Here is a 24,166-nt window from a genome sequence, read left to right as displayed (position 1 = left end):
TAGTAACATTTCTGTATACCATAAAAGCTAAAACACTAGTTTAATGTTTTTACCCCCTCAAATACAAATTTGCTTTTGAGATCTTATGGGGAAGTCCTCGTTGTGATCTCACCACGCTTACAGGCAATTGGAGTGGGTTGTATTTTTGTCTTTTTAGAATCAGAGTCGGAAGAGACCCCAAGAGCTATCCGGTTCAATCCTGTAAGCCTATGGGGCAGGGAACCGTCCAATTAAAAAGATTGTATGTACAGGGCTGTGTAAATTTACAGCGCTTTATAAATAAAGGTTAATAATAATAATAATAATAATAATTCTGCCATGCAGGAATACAGAATCAAAGCAACCCCGACAGGCGGCCATCCAGCCTCTGCTTAAAAACTTCCAAAGGAGTGTGTTCCACTGTCAAACAGCTCTTACTGTCAGGAAGTTCCTCCTAATGTTGAGGTGGAATCTCTTTTTCTGCCGCTTGCATCCATTGTTCCATGTCTTAATCTCTGGAGCAGCAGAAAACAAGCTTTCTCCATCCTCAATATGACACCCCTTCAAATATTTAAACAGGGCTATCATATCACCTCTTAACCTTCTTTTTTCTGGGTAAACATACCCAGCTTCCTAAGTCACTCCTCACAGACCATGGTTTCCAATTGCTGTAAGTTAACATTTTTAATACAATTGGTTTTAACCTTTGTATTGCCCATTTTTGAATTGTACTTTGCTTTAACTCATACTTTGAGCTGCTTTTGCTCCCATTTTGGGAGAAAGGCAGGATATAAACTGAATTAATTAATTAATTAATCTATCTCATGGGAACACAGGAGATGACTTTCTCAATGGCTGCTCCCAGGCTCTGGAATTCCCTTCCTAGAAAACTTAGATTGGTGCCTTCTTTGTTGTCTTTCCATAGGTTGGGGAAACCATTTTGTTTTGACAGACCTTTGAGTGTTTAATTTTTGTATAGTATAAGTTTTTTAGCTATATTGAGCTGTCTTGAGTCCCTGAAAAAAAGGCATCACCACCACCACCATCGATTCATAAATAAATTTAGCATTTTTCCTAAGTACATAGGTAAGAATTAATACTTTTTTTTTAGTGTATGCAGTTATAATAAGCACATGAAATAAATAAAGGAATTGTCCTTTATTTGTGACTCATTTAGCATCTGCTGGGAAAGACCATACATCAACCCTGATTTAATACAATGGATTTGAAGACTACTGCAGTTCTTTCAAGCTATAAATAAATAACATAAATAGTTCATAATAAATAATAGGGAGGAAAGTACATAGATACAGGAAACAAAGTAAGCCTCCTCCTGAGATCTAATGTCCAGCATTAAAAACCATATAATAGCTGCAGATCCTACTGTAGTAATTCATTTTGTTCTGCAGTTTAGTGCATCTGACAGCTACAGATTGTACAGATGCTGCAGGAAGTGTCGCTTACCACAAGGAAGATACATTCGTCTGGGAGCAATGTGGTGCAACAGAAATAGAGAAGGTGCTCAGATATTCTCTTCCTAAGCTGACAGAGCAGCCCTTAGAGGGGAAATGTTAGACTTGCTTTGCCAGTGGGCAAGATGAGAGAAAGTTCTTACTTAACGTAGGAATATGAACCCAGCCTTTCCCCATAAATAGTAATCCACTTTAGCTCTCAACACGTAGTGTCTGTGTGCAATAGTTCACCCAGTAGAAATGAGTATCTACAACCTGCAACAGAGGTTAGTTGAGGAGATGGAACAGACAGTTAATAAGGACATGTTTAAAAATACATATGAGACAGTAGTTTGTGATGCAATTTGACTTTCCATAAGAAAGCTCCAGAACATCAGCAGACAGATTTTCTAATTTTGCTTCCTGAAACATATATAGTTAGGACAATTAAAAATCATTATGGGCTCAACTGAAAATCAAAATATTGCTACAGTTTGACTTACACAGAGTGCAGACTATCACTTTTGTTTTATAATATTTTTTGCTACAACTGTTTCCTGTACTGCAGTAAAGTCACTGTCAGCTTCAAAGATGTCAGGCCTAGGTCTATGAAATCATTAGCTAACTTATTCTCATCTCTTTAAAATAGGGATAGATAACCAAGATCCCACACAGATATTAATGGACTAGATGTTTTATCATTCATAATCACTGCCCATGATGGAACCAAGAAACATCTAAATGAACACATACTTCCCACCCTTTCTTTTGGGGAGAATAAGGGGTAAGCTTTTAGGCAGTTTCTCTTATTGTCTCCAAATTATTAATTAAAGGGAAAAGGACTGACCATAGCAAATAAAGGAAACCATAGCAAATAAACTCATCACTGAACTCTGGAATTCTAAGCCTTGGATTTGGGAATAAAATGCTTTCAGTCATGTTATTCTCAAACCATTTCAGGCCATTCCCTTAGGAAAAGCAAGAGATTTCCCACTCTTACAGTACCAGTATCTTGAAAAGGATGCTCAGTTTTTTCCTTTTACATGCATGAAGGAGCAGGGTTTGGAAAAGCAAAGCAGTAGATGAAAAGCCCAAGTAAGGCACCTTCAATCCAGGTAATCCAAACTTGCATGGCCTAGTGCAAAATAAGAATGTTCTCTAGATAGGGCCTGGTTGAGGAAAAGATGGCATGGGAGGAAAACACTGCAAAGAAGACATCTCTGAACAGCAGAAAGAGGAAGGACTGGAACTTGAAGCTGACAGATTTAATCCATCATTTCCTTCTGCCTCAAAACTATTCAACAATATAGGGATGCAACCCAGACAATTCACCTCTGAAGTGCCTTTCCCACTTCTGGCCCAGGGAGAATTCAAGTATAAGACAGGATTTTAAGATCATAGGAGCCATCAACCTGAAACAGATATAGAAAATTATTTTTAGCAAATGTTCAGCAAACTTTGAGTATTGTATGACATTTGTTCCCTAATGACCCTATACTCTGGGAGAGCCATTGCCCTCTAGTAGTTAGTGTCAGGATGGGATGAGGAAAATCAGGACTCTCTTGAGCCATGAAAATGACAGTGAATTTAGGGTTTGGCTTAATAAAGGTACTTCCACACTATGGACTTGGACATTTTTCTTTTGAGCAAAGTGGCTACAACTGCATTTTCTTCTTACAATTTGGGCCACTCACTCAGAATAACCAATCTCAAAGGGTAGCTGTGAGGATAAATGATGCCTTGAACCATATATGCTGCTCTGAATACACTGAAAGGCAGGCAGGATACAAATATAACAGATAAATTTGAAGTAGTTGATACATTGCTGGACATGGATTAAGGTAATAATTGCAAACTTGGAGATCTCCTGAGAGAATCTCCCATCAATCCCAACTAGCATGGCTTATAGTCAGACACAATGGGAGTTGCAATTCATTATCTGGAAAGCCAGAGGCTCTCTGCCAATGGACTAAGAAGATAATTCAAATTCCCATTCAGTCTAGTAGGAGACTTTGGGCCAGTCACTATCGCTGACTTCAGGTTAAAATGGGAAAACCTAATAGTGGTCACCTGAAACTATCCACAACAGAGGTGGAGAACTGTCAGGGGCAAGGGATCACAACAGCTGCACCTCCTGTTGTGTCTTCTGCAAACAATATTTGAAAAAACGTTCACTCCAAAATGCCTCACAATATCCTCTTGGAGTAAATTTCACCACGTCTTTGTCTGTCTCTGGGCCATTTTAGCTCCAGAAGAGGGCTTTCTCCCAACATCCAGATCTTTTGATGTCATGATGGAAGTCATGATTTCTGGCAGCAATCTCTGGACATATAATCTGCAGAGAGGTAACCTTCCTCTTCAAGAGGAGAAACATTTTCACCACACTAGTTGTGTATGAATTCTGGACTGCAATGAATAATGCACTACCACTACTATAAGCAAAAGGAAACTAACATCAAAGCGCCCGATCCTTGTTGCTGGCTGGCTGGCTTGGAGCATCTCTGTCAGAACCCACATTTGTTGCACTTCAGAAGACACTTTGTCAGCATCAGGCAGATTCTGAAAGCAAAGAATAATTATATTCCAATTGGCACTTTCTCCCCACCCCGTTTTTGATACTTGCCCTCATTTTATCAAGACACTCCCCACTAAGTGCCCATCAGCAATTTTTAACCAATCCTTTTGGGAGCTCTTCACCTAGAAACATGCCCTGACTGGAAGAAAGGCCTTGGTCTCCATGATAATACTGACCTCATGCACGTTTGCTGGCTGTTCCTGAGGTGACGGATGAGAAAGCCAAGCTGGAAAGCCTTTCTGTGGACTCTAGAAAAGAAAAGCAGCCCTAAGCAGAATTACATAGAAGCAAAGATAATACTGTACATTACCATCACCTAATCAGTCTCTCAGATCAGGCTATTGACAGACAAGTAAGAGGTTTCAACTGTTTCTGGAAAACGCAGAGTTCCCTTGTAGGAACTCCTACTTCAGACTTTTTCAGAAGTATTACTTACAATGTGATAAGGGAATACAAGTGGCCTGGATATTATGTGAGTCCATATTATGGAGATCTAATTGTATGCAAAGACCTTCTCCTTGCTGGTCACTCTACCTTGTGTTCAGAGTTGAATAGCTGAAGCCACGGAAGTCAACTTTTTGCCAGACAGTGGTCCCCCTCCTCCTCCTTGGGCTTTCTCCAGAGCTGGGTGGCTCCTGTTACTTGCCAGCCTATCCTCCTCCTCAGCTCACACCTCCTTCAGCAGGGTCACCAGGCAAGGGAAAGGAGTGGGCCCCCAGGCCCCACAGATAACTTGCCAGGCCATCCCAGTAGTGGTGGCCCCGGAAGGAGTCTGCAATGTAGACTGGGAGGAGCACATGGTGGCAATGGCAATCTCCACCTGTCTGCCTTTGCATCTTTTGCTCATTCACTCACTCCACCTGCACAGTTCTTTGCTGCTCACTGGGTGGGTGATACTTCTGCAGCAGTGGTAGTGTGTTCACACAGCAGTCCACCTTCCTTTCCCATTCCCCTGTAGCCAAGCCAGAATAATAGTGACGTCAAAACCAATGTGTTTGAGAGGCTAAAATACCTACGTTGTTCATTTTGGGTAAGAAAAATAAGGTTCCAGATTTAATGTGAAAATTGTATTACGTGAAATGTCCCAGAATTGATCCCTTGAGTAATACACATGCCAAATGTCTAGAGTCTAGGGTCTGGAGTTATGTTCTTTTCCCTACTTGGATTTCACTGGTAAAGCTTACAATAGGATCATTTTCAAAATTAGACCTGGCAAATGAGGAGTTAAAATCATGGGTGACTACTTCATCCCATGTTCACAGAGAGACTCGGGCAGCTGCATTCATCAGCCAAGCACAGGATGTAAATTCGGTGGCACAGATGACAAAATGAGAAAGTGAAGTGTACACTTCTTCCATGGATGACAGTGCTCCATGAATGAGACACTGCGAAGGCAGGTTTAGCAGTTGGATCACACAGAAAACTCAAAGTGGCTGAAAGGACAATAGGTTTTGCTCCACAGAAGCTGGAAGTTAGGTTTTAACAATTGATGTGAACTATTTCAAAGCAGAGAACTGGAGCTTGCCTGGCAACTTTGCATCAAATGAAGAAAACCAGGCACAGCATCTTCTCCAGTTCATCTGTGTGGTTTAGCATCCTCTTGGAGAAAAAAGTAAAACACAGAGAGCTCACTGTCAGACCAGCTCACTGTCAGATTGCAGATTCCTTTTTGAAGAATGTTTAATCTGATCATCTGTCACATTAATCAGGGAGGAATGGGAAAGTGGCTATAGAAGGGAAAAATGCTGTTAGGAAACATGGGGGATGCACCTTCAAGCCCCCAGGGAAAAGTTGCAACTCCTCAATGGTGAAATGCAACCACACTGGAGATGGTTGGCGCAGAATAAGACGTATGGCGGCCACCCGGTCCACATCACAAAGCATCTGGCAAAAGGAAAGAGACAAAGAATTATTGAAACAGATGCAACAGTAAGAATAGTCTGAAACTTAACTCATCACTCTACCATCAGAGGGATAGGATGAAAGTTTTTTACTGCACTGCACCAGTTAAACCTAGAACTGTCTGTATTATCTGCACTAATGGTAACACTAATACGATGTGTACTTTCTCCTTGACCTCACTGATTACAATCCACCACTCCCATAACCATATGGACATTGGAAATCCTGGATAAAACTTCAAGTATATGATGGACTGAGCTATAGTTCACAAAGCCCTCATGTTAATAAATTTATTAATCTTTAATATGCCACAGGACTCCTTATTATTGCTATTGCAATAGACAACCATGGCCACCCCTTAGATTAACTTAGAGATCACAAAACACAGTGCATACTCTCTGTTTCTTCAAGTTCTATATCATGCATGATGTAAACTTCTTCCATAAAGAAAGAAAGTGGTTGATGACAGCTTCACAGGACCTGAAGGAAAATATCTTAAAAGTAGCCAATAGGTCACAGAAAATAGATAAAATATACAAATTGGGGAATAACGTGTTGGAGATGCCATAAAGCAGTGGGTTCCATGATTCATATGTGGTGTTCATGTGTAAAAGTGAAAAAAAATTGCAGAAAAATCCATATAGAGATAGCAAAGATATTTAACATCCAATACCCTATGTATCCTGAAATATATTTACTTAATAGGCCCCAACCCTATTCAATTACTATATAAACTCACTAATTTCCTTTCTGAACAACCCTTCCTTTCAACCCCCCCCCCAAGTTAGCTAATAGACATATCAATATATTATTATATGCTGACAACACGGTTATTTTATCTCTGACCCCCACAGGCCTTAAGAGAGCCCTAAAATCTCTTGTTCACTATTGTGCTGAGGAAAAATTAATAATAAATTTCTCTAAGACCAAGATCCTTACCTTCTCTAAATGCCCTAAATTGAGAAATTGGATGCTGGAAGGGCAACTTATTGAACAGGTTAAAATCTTTAAATACTTGGGGACTGTATTTCAAGCTTCAGGGAGAAGACATGTTCACTTAGATTATGTTATTCGAAATAACCAAAGAACGGCAAATTCTATTCAAAATTATTTCTTTCCCAAGGGAGCCCAGTTTATTCCCGCCACAATTAAACTTTTCACAGCCAAAGTAAGATCACAATTACTATATGGAGCTCAATTAGGACCTTATAATGACATGATTGCCCTTGAATGAGTACAAACAAAGTTTTTGAGGAAGATATTTCAGGTAACTCGCTGTGTGCCAAATGCTGTATTGCGAAGGGAAGCAGGGATTAGTAAAATTGAGACTATCCTGTGGACTAACATCTTCACATACTGTCTTAAATTTTAATATTGTTGTAATTTTTAATCGTAAGGTATGTGCATTGTTTTATTATGGATGTTTTTATAATGCTGTACACCACCCTGATTATATAGAAGGGCGGTATAAAAATAAATTTTTTATTTATTTATTATTATTTATTATTAAATTAAATAAAAATCCTGGAGGATTAACACAATTAATCCTGGTAGACATTCATAAATCCTCTTGGGAAATAGCTATAATCAAGAAATTGAATCTTCTAGGACTTTCCAGGGATACCATCCTAAAGCTGGAAATAGATCAAGCAAAACTGGCCATTAAACAAAGGATTTTAGACATCGAAGGCCAGATGGAAATTGCTGCTTTTCCTAGACATATAGTGGTTAATAATCTAATGTTGGTCTCTTCCCCAGCTTTCTACTTATCGCATGTCACAATACCTAAATTTAGGGGAGCTTTATCTTTAGCTCGATTTAATGTTCTGCCAACAGCAATGTTAGAAGGAAGATATAGGAAAACACCTTATGAATCTTGGCTTTGCCGGTGCGATGGTGGTGTTATTGAAACGGCAGAGCATGTTCTTCTGTACTGTCAATTTTATAAAGATATTCGCCATCAGCTGATCATGCCTCTCCTAAATAAATACCTCAGTGATACTGACACTTTCTATTTACTTTATCTTTTGGATAACTGAAAACCAAATGTTCTTCATAAGGTGGCAAAATTTTGCTATATTGTATGTAAATTACGCCCCCAACTGGTTGCTGACGAAAGCTGAAATGTTTACAGCTGATCTGAAATCGTATCTGAAATTGTATACACAATTTTTAATAACTGTGTTGTGTAGTTGTTGTATTGTCAAGTTTTGTATTGGTCAATGACCGAACAAAAATTTTTACTTTACTTTACCATTTACTTAATATAACATCTACTATAAAAAGAGAGGATGAAAGGAAATACAGGAGAATAATACTTTATTTGGTAATGGCGGCAAGAATAATTTTAGTGAAAAGATGGAAACAAGAAGACCCCAACAAATTGAAGAATGGATTCAGAAAATACATAAAATGAGAGAAATGGACAAACTAACAAATTTGATTAAAGACAAACCAAAATCAAGAGTAGATGAGGAATCATACTGAAAAGAAAAATGGAGAATAAAAACGGAGTTTATGCAGTGATGTTATTATCCATGTATAAAGATAGGAAGAAATCAGTAAATACAATACTAGATTAAACTTACAATATTATTTTTACTTTCTGGAACTTGCATAGAAATTTTTGAAAGTAGTAAAAGTAGACTGCTTATAAAATAATTTTTATAAGAGTTAATTTAGAATGACATTAAAGAAATGAAATGATCATGGGAAAACAGAGAATGGGTCCTAAGGAATTAGGGAGATTAAATGACAAAATAGTCAAGAAGAAAAGGAAAAGAAAACAGGTTGGAATATTAGTTGCTGTATACATTAGTTAGAGGAACATGGTTTGAATAGGTTTTAAAATAAGAATGAATTTAATTGAAGAATTGATGTCTATAAAGAAGGCCCATGAAAAGCCATAGGTAGAGAAGAGCTAGAAACTTCAAGGTGTCTGGAAACTTGTATATTTTATGTTTTTATGAAGACCAATAAAAAAGAAAGAAAGAAAGAGGCTGATGTTCAAGCCACGAATCAGGCATCTCATTATACTCTAAACATGAGGGTTACAATGAGTCAGAGTTGACTCAAGGGCACTTAACAACAACAACATGGGAAGAGGAGAAGGCTATAGGCATTCACATTGCTATGAACGGATGCTTTAATTATTAATTTTGTTGTTATACTGCAAGAGCTGTTTTAAACTATTCAGTTATGCTTTCATTAGCAACTGCTTTGAGCTGTTCAGAGGAGGTGGGATATAAATGTTTTAAATCAGTAAAAAAGAAATAGAGGCACACCTCAGTTAACAAAGCCTCTGACAAAAATGCTCCTTTTTACAAAGCATGTTTATACCTTCAGGCCCTGCTTTTCCTTCTTGTTCCCTATCTAGCTGGCCTTTTTTTAGTAGCATTAGCTGAAGAAACACAGACTTTCTGTGTCAGTTTGCATGAGTGTATCTACAGCTAACAATGTAATGCATGAACTGAGAAGAATGGGATTCTGCACTAGCCAGTCCTCTTGTTGTTGTGTGTGCCAGCCTAAAAAGGCAAAATAAACAGCAGCTGCCTCCAGAATCCCTTGTTGAGCATGTGTGAACAGCAAAACAGAGAGAAAAGGAGAAAGCAGATAAGATGCCTCATCAGCTACCCCTGGCACATTAAAGAAGCATAGATCTGTAAATGTGGCTACCAAATTTAAAATCATAAGAAAAGTGGAAGCTGGTGAAATTTTAAAAAGTCATGCTTGGAGGCATTTGAAATGAGCTTCCAAGTCATCTCTAGAAGGTTCAAAATGTTTTTATTTACTTCTGCAAGAATAATTGACCTGGTTGTTTCATTTCACCAGTCCGCGTTGTTAGTCTGAATGAAAACTTTGCTGAAACATGCTAAACTACTCCTCCTTTTTGTGGCACTACCTTTCTGTGATGCTGGGACTGCATGCTTCTATGAGGCAAGAGGCTATGCTGATGGCAGTAATGCCGCTAATAGAGTCTCCCATGGCAGATAGGCTTTTGCAAGGAGCTAGACTAAATGTGCCAAGCAGTTATTGGGCATCAGCAGCAGGGAAGGAGTCACAAAGGAATTGGTAAGGAAAAAATAAACTCGTTTGATATGTGCTGCTGGTGAAGAGTTCTGTGGATACCTGGGACTGCTAACAAGATAAATCAATGTCTCATAGACAAATCAAGCCTTGCCATAGAAGCCAAGAGGTACTCTGGACATACCACGAGAAGACATGATTCACTAGAAAAGACAATACTTCTTGGTAAGGTTGAGGGAAATAGGAAAAGAGGAAGGCTGCATTTCAGATGGACAGATTCAATCAAGGAAGCCACAGTCCTGAGTCTGCAAGACTAGAGCAGGGCAATGAAGACAGGGTAACTTGGAAGTTGCTCCTTCATGGTGTCTCTAGAAGTCGAAGTTGACTTGACAGCAGTTAACAAGAACAATAAAAGTGACATTACTATCCCTCAAAACTTTTCCTATTCAGTAAAGATGTTCAAATGATTTGCTGGAGGGAGTGTGAGGAGTAAGCCACGCTAATTCACATGTGACTAGTCTGCCCACAGCTGAAGGCATATACTTAAACCTACTGAAGCTATTACAAGAGGGGGGAAATCATTAAAAGGGGTGCATTCCTTTTATTTTATTTTTTCTAGACAATAATGCATTGTTACATACAAACACATAACTTTGCCAACTTTTATTTGTCACACATAAACAAATCACCAAAAATTGGAAGTAAGCAGATGATTTGAACATTCAAACATGGCTCCAAGGAGTGTTGGACTTTTCATTGTATGAGAAACAGATCATGAACACAAGGTATATCAAAGAAGAAACCAAAGAGAACAAGTTTGTTGGGAAATGGTTCCAATTATTGATTATTTGAATAACAAGGGTGGACTTTGGACAATCTCACTACACCACAAGAAATTTTGGAAGGATATACTGATAATATAAATATACTTGTCCTTTTGTGAGAACCTTTTAACTACACTCCTGACTTGACTTTGGCAGAATCTTAAGATGTGCATTTGTGATATTCCTGTTAATCATTTACTTTATTTGTTAACAAGCTCCCATTCTCAATGTTTTGTTTTAAGATATTTTCAATAAAAACATCAGCAACAAGGAACCTATTCTTATTCTTTCCAAATTATTTCTGCCTCTGGTAGCAAATTTTCTATTAACGAAATAATGTTCAGGAACATATCTACTTAGCTGAGGCATACTTGTATCACTGAATACCGTTCCTCAGTTTACTGAATAGCAAACCTCTATCTGATGAGAAGTACTAAGGATCACCAAGAGTACACATTTATAAACTTGCACTATCAAAAATGTAGTTTTACTGGTACCCCCATCGTTAATATGGCCAGGACTGTTAGAGGTTACAATTCAACAACATCTGGAAAGCCACATGATTTTCATCACTGCTCTAAAGAGTTATTTATTTATTTTAAAAAGATACATACAGAGTGATGCTTGTTCTTGCTGTCAGAGAGAGCAGTCTGACAGGTCAGACAGGAAACAATCTGAGTGGCAAAAGAGACCACATCAACTATACACAACGCTGATATAAGCTGAAGTTCTGACCTGATGTCTAGACAAGGAGAAGTAGTCCTGAGAGCCTTCCTCTGTGTGTGGGTTGGGCATTAAACAGTAGTTCCGCAGACAAGTAACCCATTTGGAAGGACTTTCATTCCCTCCATCTGCAGGGCTGCGGCGCTGCACCCGAAGAGTCAAAAAGGCTGTGTAGTAGTTCTTGAATATGATTTCTTGCAACTGAAATAAGAGATGAATGAGTTGTCTAAAGTCATGCTAAGCAATACACAACATACTTCAAGGGATGTGGATATATGCTCTGGGAAGTCCACCTTCCTTTGCTGAGAAATCTTCATTGTTTCCAGAAGAAAATAAAAGTAGAGAATCCTGCCCACATCTATGAACTGAATTCATGGTAGAGGCAAATTTGGAAGTGGAGTTTCCCTGGCTCACATGTAATCCCCTAAAAAACCAACTGCAGGGTTAATGCCATATGATGTGGTAACTGTCAGCGCCCTACATTTGTTATTTTTTTCCACACTTACATCAATGACCTGAGAGTGAGGGAGCACAACATCAATCACTACCACACCTGGACGGCCCAGCTCTGTCCTCATGTCTCCCACTTGTAGAGCCACTGGGCTTTTGATGGTGCAGGGTGCAGGTTCATGGGCCATGGTCCCCATCCTGGAAGAGAGCAGTGGACAGAGTTCAATGGCACAAAATAATTGTACCTGTCACTATCTGATACTACTCCTTCTGACAGCTCAGTAGATCCTCAGTAAATCAACTCATTCACAGTACAATGGATTTGTTACATGGAAGTATGCCCTGCTGTAGTTAATGGGAAACACCTCCCAGTAAGTAAATGTGGGGTCAAATAACTTCTTGTGGCATTACAGAAAGAAGAAAACACACCTTTTACTAACAATAAAGGGACTTATGGTACTTTGGAAACTAACTCTCTTTTACTGTGCCATAAGAATTTCCAAACACCATCCACTTCATCAGATGTAATATACAAATTGAATAGTGTGTCCCTAAAAGCTTATACCATAGAATTAGCTGGACTTTAAGATGACACAACACTCTTTGTTGGTTTTCTTGAAACAGATTAACACGGCTATCATGCTAGAAATCTTTCACTAACATCAACTTAGTCTGCTGCCATAATGCAGAATTAACGTAGCCTGACATCGCTTTAATCCTATAGAATCCTGGGATTTGTAGTTTGTTGTGGCACAGCGTGGCATAGTGGTTCGAGTGCTGGACTGTGACTCTGGAGACCAGGGTTCGATTCCCACTTTCGGCCATGTATACCCACTGGGCGACCTTGGGCTAGTCACACTCTCTCAGCCTCAGGGGAAAGCAATGGCAAACCCCCTCTGAGTAAGTCTTGCCAAGAAAAAACCCACGATTGCTTTGCCTAAGGCTCTCCATAAATCAAAAATGACTCGAAGGCACACAACAAGCAAACAAACAAACAAACAGGTAACACCAGAGCTTTCTGACAGAGAAGGCTAAACATCTCACAGAACTGCAGCTCCAAGGATCCCATAGCACTGAGCCACAGCAGTTAAAGTGATGTCAAACTGCATTGGTTTTGCAGTGCAGACGCAGCCTGAGGAATCGATAAAAGGAACGGAAAAGGCTGCTGCTGCCACACTGACGCAAAGTAAAGTTGGTCAATGTGTTAACTGCCAAGGACCCATCCTATGGAATCCTGGGATTTGTAGTTCATTGTTGTGGCACCAGAGCTCTCTGACAAGGAAAGCTAAGTAGCCCATGGAACTACAGAATCCCAGAATCCCAAGGTAATATTGATTTAAATCTATGTGAAGCCACCTTAGCCTCGCAGTGTAGATGGAGCCTTAGCCACGCTGCTCCTTGAGCAAAATCATAACTGGGACATTTTATGATTGAAAGCTTTATTATTATCATTATGTTGTTGTTGCTGGACTGTTTGTTTCAATAGCCGGATGCCATTCTGTTGTTATGAGGGAATTTTAATTCTTGTGCCGGTGGGAGAAATGATGGGTTTTGTTGCATTTCTACTTTTATTGTAAGCCGCCTCGATCCTGATGGAGAGGCGGGACATAAATAAATTATTATTATTATTATTATTATTATTACATTACTATTTATTATTATTTTAACGGGTGACGACTGAGGTCCAAAACACACTGCAGAAATAACCCAGTTTGAGACTGCTTCAGCTGCCCTGGCTCAGTGCGAGGGAATCCCAGGAACTGTAGTTTATTGTGGCCCCAGAGCTACTCTGACAGAGAAGGGCTCCATGTCTCACAGAACTACAAGTCCCAGCATTCCACAGAACTGAGCCAGGGCAGAACCAGAGCAGCTAACCCTGGGGCAAGCGAGCCGCCCATTCCCTCCCCAGTGTAACCCCCAGACCCTCCTTTCCTCCTCACCTACGCCTTCCCTTTCCAGCACCTGCTGCGAGTAAGGGCAATGCCCGCTACAAAGATGGCGGCATCGCGCCTTGCAGGCGATGACGACGCTAATGACAGACTGCATTGCTTAGCCTCACTTCACCTCGTGCGCATGCGCCAACTATGACGTTCACGCTCTGCGCCGGAGGAGTTCGGAGAGGGGCGGGGCTCCGTCGTGGAAGCCTCTCCCCCGTCAACGTATCTCAGAACGAACAGCGACGTGGCCGGCGAGGTCTTGTTGGCGCCCTGAAGTGACGCACGCGGCTGTTTCGCCTTAACGGTTGCTGTGGCGACGCGGTCGCTTCGCTTCTGATTGGTCAGGAGCTCTGCCCACTCTCGCTCGGCATTGGGCGGCTGGGGAGTTAGGAAACGTAGCAGGCGTTGATTGGCTGAGCGGAGGGAGAGGGACGTGGAAGGCGAGTAGGAGGCTGGCTGTGGCGAGAGCGCCGGGAGCGGATGTAGGGAGCGGTTCTGGTGAGGCTCCCGGCGGGATGAAGGCGCTGATCCTGGTGGGGGGCTACGGGACGCGGCTGCGGCCCCTCACCCTCAGCATCCCCAAGCCCCTGGTGGAGTTCTGCAACAAGCCCATCCTCCTGCACCAGGTCGAGGCCCTCGTCAAGGTGGGCGCCGGGGGGGAGGCCTATCTTCTCTAGGCCATGGTTCCAGTCATGCAGCCCTCTACAACAGTGATCCCCAGACTTTGGTCCTCCAAATGGTTTAGACTTCAACTCCCAGAATTCCAGATTATTGGCCCAACTTGCTAGGGCTTCTGGGAGTAGGAGTCCAAAACCCACTGGCCTCCAATGACTGCCTGTTTCCTTCCTTCCCTCCGGCAGGCAGGGGTGGACCATGTCATCCTCGCTGTCAGCTACATGTCGGAGCTTTTGGAGAAGGAGATGAGAGAACAAGAGCAAAGGGTAAGTGCCCCCAGAGGAGCAATCCTTGGGCCTTCTTCTGCCTTAGGATGTTGGGAACAGACTCTGCCAGTTCTCTTACAGCTCTCCAACAGTTTGCTTTAATCGGCCGACTCTGCTCAGGCAGTTAGTTATTCTGTGTATACTAGGAGTTTGTGTGTGTAAACCTAAAACCTGCATGTGCTGCATTTCAATAGTATATGGCCAGGAGATTTTGCTTCAGGTATCATTTTAATTGAACTTAACATAGCCAAACTAAACATAAGCCAGTCCTTTTGTGCAGGCATGTCTGCAAACACTGCTCCATCTCTATGCTGCAAAAGCAGGGTGTGACCTTTTCCTGGCACTCCTTGAATGCTCTTTTTTCCAACTTCCTGTAACCCAGAGTTTATGGGATCAGTTTGACTGACAGTAGTTGAAAAGCCTTGGTAAAAAGCAAGATTAACTCTCTGGGAAAGAGGACCCAGCTGTAATGGTAAACCCAGCCGCCTCTTGGGATGGGAGGGCAGATTATTTGGGACTCAGAGGAAGAGGAGGACTGTAATTACCCTTCTCTTACACTGATCTTGTCCCTGTTGGTTTCAGGCGTGCCTTGCACCTGTTGGCCTGACTGTTCAGATAATTGAAGGAATGGAAGAAATGTCTGTCCTTTCTTTCCCTCAGTACCCAATGTCTTCTGTGTGGTTGGTAGTTGCAGTGATCTTAAGCTTGCTTAACTTAAATCTGATTCAGTTGTACTTGATGGAGTTGCTTTCAGTTAAGTGTCATTAGGATTAAGATGTCAAAGCAAGGATGGCAACTGTCAGGGGCTTGTTGACCACATTGGTCTCCTGAGGCACCTTGGAGGACTACACCACCATTGCCATGGCCCCTTGGGCTCATGGGAAGCAATCTTTAACTTCTTAACTCAACCTCTAGACAACAAAAAGCCCCCTAGGCTGTTGTAAAAAGAAGTGATTCCTCAAGCAGGGAGTAAGCCAGTAGTCAGCTCAGGGGGAAGGGATTGGGAGGGAGGCCTGAGGGCTGCATGCAGCTCATGGGACATGTTTTTCACAGCCCTGTGCTAGAGTGATATCATAGATGTGGATTTTGTAAAGGGGTAAGCTAGCACAGCCACATTGCCTAATGTAAGCCAGTCTTCAGCAAATGTGTTAGGACAGGCATTGCTGTTGTGTGCCTTCACATCATTTCCTCCTTATGACAACCTTAAGGTGAACCTATCACAGGGTTTTCTTGGCAAGTTTCTTGAGAGGAGCTTTGCCATTGCCATCCTCTGAGGCTGAAAGTGTGACTTGCCCATGATCACCCAGTGGGTTTCATGGCCAAGTGGAGATTCAAACCTTGTTCTCTTGATTCATAGTCCAGTGCTCAAACCACTATGCTGGGCTAAATTTTGGAACAGGCATTCACACAAACTAAAGTGTAGATTGCCATGAGTAACTGTATGTTAGTATGATTATCTTAGTTGTGAGAATTGAGTGGGAATGAGGAGCCCTGGTGGCACAGTGGTTAAATGCCTGTACTGCAGCCACTCACTCACAGACCATAAGGTTGCGAGTTCAATACCAGCAAAAGGGCTCAAGCTCAACTTAGGCTTGCATCCTTCCGAGGTCGCTAAAATGAGTACCCAGATTGTTGGGGGCAATTGGCTTACACCTTGTAAACCACTTTGGGAGTGGTTAAGTGCACTGATAAGCGGTATAGAAATATACTTGCTATTGCTATCATTGACAATTGCTTAGTGTCATGGGCATATTGTGCATCATGCGCAAAAAACATTGCATATTGCCTTTCTTCTGATTTGAGATTCCAAATTCTGCTTTGTTTCCCAGTTGGGCATTCACATTTCCCTGTCGCATGAGAAGGAACCACTGGGCACAGGTAATTGACACTGCCAGTTTTGTCAGTGGGTTTGCAGAGGATTCAGAGGGAGTCTGTAACTCTGTTTGGGTTCTTGGAAATGATAAGCACAAGAGGGAATTGGGAACACATGCTCATCTAACCCCTTCTACTCATGGCCTCTCCATGTGGATGAGGAAGGTCTGCAGAGTAAATGTAACCATATTCAAGTGAATATGACTATCAAACCTCTGTCCATCCTTGAGCTCCTAAACACATTATAGTGCTGACTGCATGTCAATGAGGACTGGGCACTTAATTCATGTAGCAACCTTTGTGCATACTGGTTTCAGTTTCTGGGGGATTGTGAGTAGGTGAACTCTAATTACTCCTGTTTCCTTTGCAGCTGGCCCTCTGGCACTAGCCCGGGATTTGTTGACTGAGAACTCTGAGCCTTTTTTTGTGCTCAACAGTGATGTGATCTGTGACTTCCCATTCACAGACATGGTGCGCTTCCACAGGCACCATGGAAAAGAGGGCACCATTGTGGTAAGTATCTAAGTGAGGTGAACCACATTTCTGCAATGCTTTATCATTTTGCACAATCTGAGAATCTTTTCTGAGCTCTACTGGTTGTGGATCTGCCCCAAACCTGCATACAGCAAACTAACTAAGGACATAGAAGATAGGAATTGCATCATTTCTGTCAAGTTTAGGGATACTGCATGAACAAAGGAAAAGGAAAAGTATCATTTAAAAAGCCACACATGCTTCTGCAATGTTATGAAGACTTCTTTTTGTTTACATATGGAGCAGTAATACTCATAAATGGACCATTGTGACCTGCACATCCAGGTTTTTTTCCTGTCTAGTGCACAACCCAGATGGATTGTATTAAGCACATTCTGTGTGAATATTGTTGTGTGCACTTTAGTCAAGTTTTATAGAGATCTCAAGGTGAACCTATGCTAGGGTTTTCTTGGCAAGATTTGTTCAGAGGGAGTTTTTGCCTTCCTCTGAGGCAATGTGATTTGCCCAAGACCACCCAGCGGGTTTCCATGGCTGAGTGGGGATTTGAACCCTGGTCTCCAGAGTCCCAGTTCAACACTCAAACCACCACACCATGATGGCTCTCTGGTGCAAATATAATCCCATCATAATGGTACCTTTTCCCACAGGTGTTTAAAAAGAGTATCAAATGGGGTCAGAATAAAATTGATGAAGTCTGCATAACATTATTTCTTTGTGATGTATCATTCAACTGTGTTTAATTGCTGTGATTTGCTCTGACACTCGCTTTGCTTTGCAGGTGACAAAAGTGGAGGAGCCTTCTAAATATGGTGTAGTGGTGTGTGATGCAGATACTGGGCGCATACACCGCTTTGTTGAGAAACCCCAGGTTTTTGTCTCCAACAAGATCAACGCTGGCATGTACATCTTAAATCCAAGTGTGCTAGATCGAATCCAGGTATGAGACTGGAAGGTCAGAATATTGTAGAGGGCTGAGGTGGCTTGGGCTAGATTCTGGTTAACCCACTCTTTCTGATCTGGGTGTAAAATTAAGAATTTATTATTCCATGGGAACTGTGCATCCTACACCTGGAATCGCCAGCTGATTGAACTTTTATCTTCTCTTAGCTACGGCCCACCTCAATTGAAAAAGAAATCTTCCCAGTGATGGCAGAGCAAGGCCAACTGTATGCCATGGAACTCCAGGGTAAGGTTCAAAGTCTGGCACATGTGTGATGATTTAAAATTTTGCTGCAGGAGCTGGCAAAATGAAAGGTTAGCAGAAGCCATTTTAGACAACAATATAGTAATTCGTGGAGGTGCTTGAAAAATGGAGCAGCAGTTAAGAGGCGAAGTAATGTTAGCATATGAAGAACTGTGATACCACATAATGCACAAGTTCAATGTTATACTTGACATTTGAATATTTAACCATGTTTCTGCACACACTATATGCTCTTTCTGGGAGTAGAGGCTCCATGCCTATGAATCCCCATTATTGGGAAGCACAAAAAAGATTCCCTGATCTCCTGCTTGTAATGGCTAAACTAGATGTATCGTTGGTTTGACCCAGCAGGACTGTTAAGTTTATGGACCTGGGATACAAAAGTCATTATCACATATTAGTGTAATAATAATAATAATAATAATAATAATAATAATAATAATAATAATATTTTATTTATATCTCCCGCTTCTCCCTTCGGATCAAATACTTTTCACCATACTACTGGACTTGGAGAACTCACCATCAGATGATATTGAGAATGACAAGGTTTTGTTAGACTTCCATTCATGTGAAACTTCCACATTAGACCTGGTCCTCCTTCCATTCATACAATTAGTGTCAGTGACACTAGAAAATAGTCTTAAGAGACTTGAGCCTTATTAATGCTGCTTTTTTCATCACAGGGTTCTGGATGGATATCGGGCAGCCGAAAGACTTCCTGACTGGCATGTGCATGTATCTACAGTCTCTCCGGCTGAAGCAGCCCGAGAGGTTGCATTCAGGACAAGGATTTATGGGGAATGTACTAGTGGTAATTTTACTTTTGTATTTCTTTGAAGAATAGTAAGTATTTCAACATGGATCAGTCTAGAACTTGTGCTACACACTGAGGAAAGAAGGAGCTCTTGATGTTGCATCTTCTTTCTTGGAGACTGAATGTAGGTTGGCAATATTGCCAACCACTTAATTTTTGTAGAAGAAGAGGAAGCTATTCCTTGGTTTTGGAAGCTGGATGTTTTTCAAAGATTACAAGGCCTTCTTTCATCCCAGTTTTTTCTCTTTGATTTTAGGACCCAACTGCCAAGATTGGCTCAAACTGCAGCATCGGTCCCAATGTCACCATTGGGGCAGGTGTGGTGGTAGAGGATGGTGTTCGGATCAAGCGTTGCACTGTTCTGAAGGGGTCACGCATCCGTTCCCATTCCTGGCTTGAATCATGTATTGTTGGCTGGAGCTCTTCTGTAGGCCAGTGGGTGAGTGCTGTCAGTAGACAAGAGATGTGGCTTGACAAGGCTGAATCCTGTCTGCATTTCCTGAAGTGTGAGCTAGAATGGACAGGGATGTGTTCTGTTCCTAGTGGGGTTTTCCCTTCTTTGAACAAAATAACACATCTGTATGCATCTGCATATTCTGTTAAATATTGGACCTTTGCCTTTGGGATGCACGCTTCTGTCATCATGTCTAGTACTTTTGTTGTTTTAGGAGCTGATTTCATAACAATAGAACTTACTGCATTACAGTATCAGTCTTAACTTTCCTGTGGGCCAAATGGATAACAGCACTTAAGTCAATTGTGCAGGGAATAGGTTCAAGTGAACCTTTACAGGCAGTAAGCCTCAGCTGCAGAGCCAGTGTGATGTAATGGTTTGAGTGGACTCTGGAGAGTAGGGATCAAATCCCCACTTGGTCATGGAAAACTCACTCTCTCAGCCTCGGATGAGAGTGGTGGCAGGCCCTTTTTGAACAAATCTAGCCAAGAAAATTATTTGATAGGGTGGCCATAGGTCAGAAATGATTTGAAGACACATAAGAAACCTCAGTTATCACTCCGATGGCTGTTAGCTTGCTTTGAGCAGCCTGTGCTCCTTCAGATGCTGTAGACATCACCCCTCTATTGGGTATCCCGATTAGAGCTGATGGATTTGTAATCCAACAACACCTGGGCAGACTAGAAGTTGCCCAGCCCATTTATTTAATTGTCCAAAGACAGAAAATAGGGCTTAGATAGAAGCTACTTGGAGCCAGCATGGTATAGTAGTTTGAGCATTGAACTAGGACTGTGAAACCAGGATTCAAATCTCAGCTCAACCGTGTAAATTCACTGGGTGAACTTGGGCAAGTCACACTCTCAGCTTCAGAAGGTGGTGATGGCAAATCCCCTCTGAAGAAACTTGCCAAGAAAATCCTGCGATAGGTTCTCCTTAGGGTCACCATAAGTCAGAAATGACTTGAAGGCACAAAACAACAGAAGATAGTCAGCTCTTGAATAGCTTCGTGATTATTCTGTAGAGGCAATAACTGCCTTCACTTACTCCATTGCCCAAGTTTATCCTCTAAAATATTTTTTTCTTGCTGACCATAGAGATGTAAAAATGTAGCTCTTTGCTCTGCTTTTTCCTCAGGTACGGATGGAGAATGTGACAGTGCTGGGAGAGGACGTCATTGTAAATGATGAACTCTACCTCAATGGTGCCAATGTGTTGCCTCACAAATCTATTGCTGAGTCAGTACCAGAACCACGTATCATCATGTAGCAGTTCTGGAGGCTGAATATGGGAACTGCTGATTGGCCTCCTTCCTATTTTGCCCTCTAAATGGGATATCCAACTCTGTGCCTTGGCCGTTGGGACGCTTTGCTGAATTCTCAACTAAATTTTGCTCCATATTATAACAACTCTGCCCCTGCCGCTGACATCCTGACCCTTTGTTGGGGCCCCAGGAGTGCAGGTAGGACAAAGACATGTGCAGGAACAAACCTCAGAATTGCCTCTTGGAAGCAGGCGAAGGGGAAGTTAACCTATGCCAGCAGCCTAGTTTGGAAAGTCAGAAAATGGAAAATCATCTGCTTGTGCAGATGATTTTGGGATAACATAGCACCTCGGCCACTGTGAGACAACAGGCCCAAGAAGGGCTGGGGAAATGAATGAACAGCATGTGATGTCACTTCAAGGGAGTACTTGGTGGCTTCTGAAGCACATGTGGAAGAAAGAGTGCAGAGCTGTCCTAGGGAACTCTATTGCCTTACAAAAACTGGCTCTTGTCCTCTGTATGGTCAATAACCAACTGTATTATTCAAGAACTCTGGACAAAGCTCTGTTGTGTAATGAAAACAAATGAAATAATATTATATTGTAATTAATAATTGATACTGTTGTGTTATATTTCATGTACCCAAGAAGAACTCAAGAAGCCAGCCATAGACCTAATGGGTAGCATACTTTTCCTAATGCCTTCCTGGGAAATACTCCTGTAGTTACTTTGCCAGCTGTTTGCCTTTACTAGCTATAGCCTACCTCCCAGAGAATGGCTCATAATATTAAGGAAAAATACACACCTAACAACTTTAAGGAATAATAATTTAATATTCCATTTTATGGAAGTAACACCCTCCAGTTTGGAGGGGATTGTGGGAGGGAGACAATCATAGATGCACATAAGTTAAATTCCTTGCTCCAAGCACAATGCTTGCTACCCTCCCCAACACTTCAGGTTACAAGTCTCACACACAGTTAGTAAATGGTTTGTTGTTGTTTTAAAAAATCTTGTCTGCTCCTGGATAGTACAGGCAGTCTGGTCACACAGTGAAGGGCTGGTGCCATAGGCACCTTCAGCTGGTGGAAGATAGCAGTGCAGACAGGTTTACTCCTGTTGTAGCCCAGAAAATCAACCTAATTAGTACTTTTCCCAAACACTACACAATGCAGGGATCAAATACTGGTCCCTACAGTGTCTGATATTTTTCCTTGGGGATGCTTGGATGTTGGTTCAGACTTATTCCTCTGGTGGCTGTGGGCTTCACCTCTGCACTTATATTAGTCACAGCATAGTGTGCCTTTTGTCACATCACCAGGCTCCCCAAAACAAAAGCCTGACCTAGTGTTTTATGATGTTTCTCCAGGCTTTCCCTACCTTCAAAGAAAAGCCAGATTCTTGAAAAGCAAATTCAATTTTTTTTAAGGCAGACAAATGGGTACAATATCACTCACCTGCCCCACCTCTTGATTGCATATGGAAAAATTATTTATCATCTCCCTCTGTCTCAGAAGTCTACACATCAGGTGGTACAAGCAGATGGGCTACTGCATAGTATGCCCACATAAAATATTTCAACCAACTCTGAGCCACACATGCATGATCAAAGAGCAAAGTGCTGCAGCAGCGGCAAGAACACACATGGCTGGTGAGCAGCTGGACTCCCATCAAGAAGAGCACCACACCACAGAGAGGTTTCCCAGCTACAATAAAAGATAGGCTTTCCAGGGCAGTTGCAGGAAAGGAGATTCAGGCTGAGGTAGAGAACCTGAGTATGTTCTGCCCTCTTGTACGTACCCCATGGGAAAAGCCAATGCCTGTATATTTGGAGTCAATGAAAGCAATAGGAAATGTACCTTAATTCAGGGGGACTGAAGGGGACAATGTGGCCTAGGGGATGCATACAGCAGTGCTTGGCCTGCAAGAGGTGTTATAAATAAAACTGAGCTCGGCTATACTGAACAGCAGCTGCCTTTGACAGAGGTGTCCTCAGAGCAGGGAGAGTCCACCCTGTGGAGAAGCTGCCCAGGCATGTGGCCCTGCCCTGCAGGGTCCAGGCACTAGGAGGTGGCTGGCTTAATGTAGTCATCCACACCCGTGATGGTGGCTTTGCAGAAGAAGCAGTCCTTGTTGTTCATCAGGTGTTGATTGATGCAGGCTCTGGAAGGACAAGAAGTAAAAGCTCGTACACAACGCTTAGAGGTTAGAGACAAAGTGGGTTTATCTTGTACGTTTAATACAGTGGGCCCTTGGGATCTGCTGAGGTTTGACAAGTCCCATTAAATACAATGGCATAATAAAATGAATATCCCTTATATAAACTGTAGGTTTTATTCAAGCCATGCTAAGTAAAATGAATGCCCCTTGTATAAATTCAAGGTTTGGCTTTTGGAATTAATTTTTAAAAAATATTTTCAAGTTGTGGATGGTTGAATCTGCAGATATGGAGGGCTGTCTGTTGGCTCCTGATAACCACAGTGTTGTACAGGACTACAGCATAGACTACAGGATTACTATGCTGACCAGTGCCTGCTCTGTTCTTATGATTGAAATTCTGCAACCTGGATGTGTGATGCAAATTAGCCAGATGTAAACATTTGCTTTTGTGCATGGCTGCATCGTTTTGCTTCTGCTAATCACAGAAATAGTCAAAGAGAAATGGAGGGCACTGAGAATTCTAAATAGTCAGACTGGTATAATTGTTTGAGTGTTGGATTAGGACCCTGGGAAAACAGAGTTCAAATCCCTGCTCAGACATGGAAACCCACTAGGTGACCTCAGGCAAGTCACACATACACAGCCTTAGGGGGATTGCAAAGGCATCCCTCTGGAACAAGAAAACCCCTTGGAAAATCCCAAGGTTCAATTTAGGGTTGCCATAAATTGGAACAATAACACAACAATAACAGGGAATTCTGCCTTGCTTCTCATGACCTAAATACAATTTGTTAGTCCCAACTAGCTAAACTCACCAACTCAATGGACACTTAGGCCTGTTACAGACTGCCAAAATAAAGCTGCTTCAGGTCTCTTTGGAGGTATGCTGTTTAAATGATGCATGGGTCCTAAGAGTCCGGAGGTTGCGCCAAAGCCACACTCCATTCCTAAGCGCTGGAGTGCAGCTTTGGTGCAGCTTTCAGATTCTTAGGATGCATGCATCATTTAAACAGCATACCTCCAAAGAGACCCGAAGCAGCTTTATTTTGGCAGTCTGTAACAGGCCTTAGTAAACTGGAAGATACATATGCTTCA

General features: G+C 41.8%; 3 protein-coding genes across 7 annotated transcripts in view; 1 reads left to right on the top strand and 2 right to left on the bottom strand.

Moving 5' to 3' along the window:
• Nucleotides 1-1,122: 1,122 nt before the first annotated feature.
• Nucleotides 1,123-14,003, bottom strand: NICN1 (nicolin 1). Its single transcript, XM_042452211.1, has 7 exons — nt 13,871-14,003; nt 11,987-12,128; nt 11,493-11,681; nt 5,776-5,889; nt 4,182-4,253; nt 3,885-3,989; nt 1,123-2,842 (listed from the first exon to the last, which is right to left on the bottom strand). Exons 2-7 carry the CDS (start codon nt 12,125-12,127, stop codon nt 2,801-2,803), a joined length of 663 nt encoding a protein of 220 aa, XP_042308145.1. The 5' UTR covers nt 12,128; nt 13,871-14,003; the 3' UTR covers nt 1,123-2,800.
• A 278-nt stretch (nt 14,004-14,281) lies between these two features.
• On the top strand, nt 14,282-21,528 carry GMPPB (GDP-mannose pyrophosphorylase B). 2 transcript variants are annotated; one of them, XM_042452209.1, is made up of 9 exons: nt 14,282-14,511; nt 14,728-14,808; nt 16,638-16,686; nt 17,051-17,193; nt 17,954-18,112; nt 18,283-18,361; nt 19,066-19,193; nt 19,453-19,635; nt 20,785-21,528. In XM_042452209.1, the coding sequence occupies exons 1-9, from the start codon at nt 14,383-14,385 to the stop codon at nt 20,914-20,916; spliced, it is 1,083 nt and encodes a 360-aa protein (XP_042308143.1). In that variant the 5' UTR covers nt 14,282-14,382; the 3' UTR covers nt 20,917-21,528. The 2 variants fall into 2 exon arrangements, with proteins under 2 accessions (XP_042308143.1, XP_042308144.1); XM_042452210.1 differs by having other exon boundaries at nt 14,301-14,365.
• A 196-nt stretch (nt 21,529-21,724) lies between these two features.
• Nucleotides 21,725-24,166, bottom strand: part of RNF123 (ring finger protein 123) — a 152,785-nt gene continuing 150,343 nt past the window's right edge. For all 4 annotated transcript variants that reach the window (XM_042452202.1, XM_042452206.1, XM_042452203.1 and 1 more), the window contains exon 39: nt 21,725-23,074. In XM_042452202.1, the coding sequence (XP_042308136.1) occupies nt 22,975-23,074 (100 nt within the window). In that variant the 3' untranslated portion in view covers nt 21,725-22,974. The remainder of the gene's footprint in view (nt 23,075-24,166) is intronic.

Source organism: Sceloporus undulatus, chromosome 2 (assembly GCF_019175285.1).
Source record: "Sceloporus undulatus isolate JIND9_A2432 ecotype Alabama chromosome 2, SceUnd_v1.1, whole genome shotgun sequence".
Taxonomy (NCBI): Eukaryota; Metazoa; Chordata; class Lepidosauria; order Squamata; family Phrynosomatidae; genus Sceloporus; species Sceloporus undulatus.
This window is presented reverse-complemented; position numbering and strand designations above follow the sequence as displayed.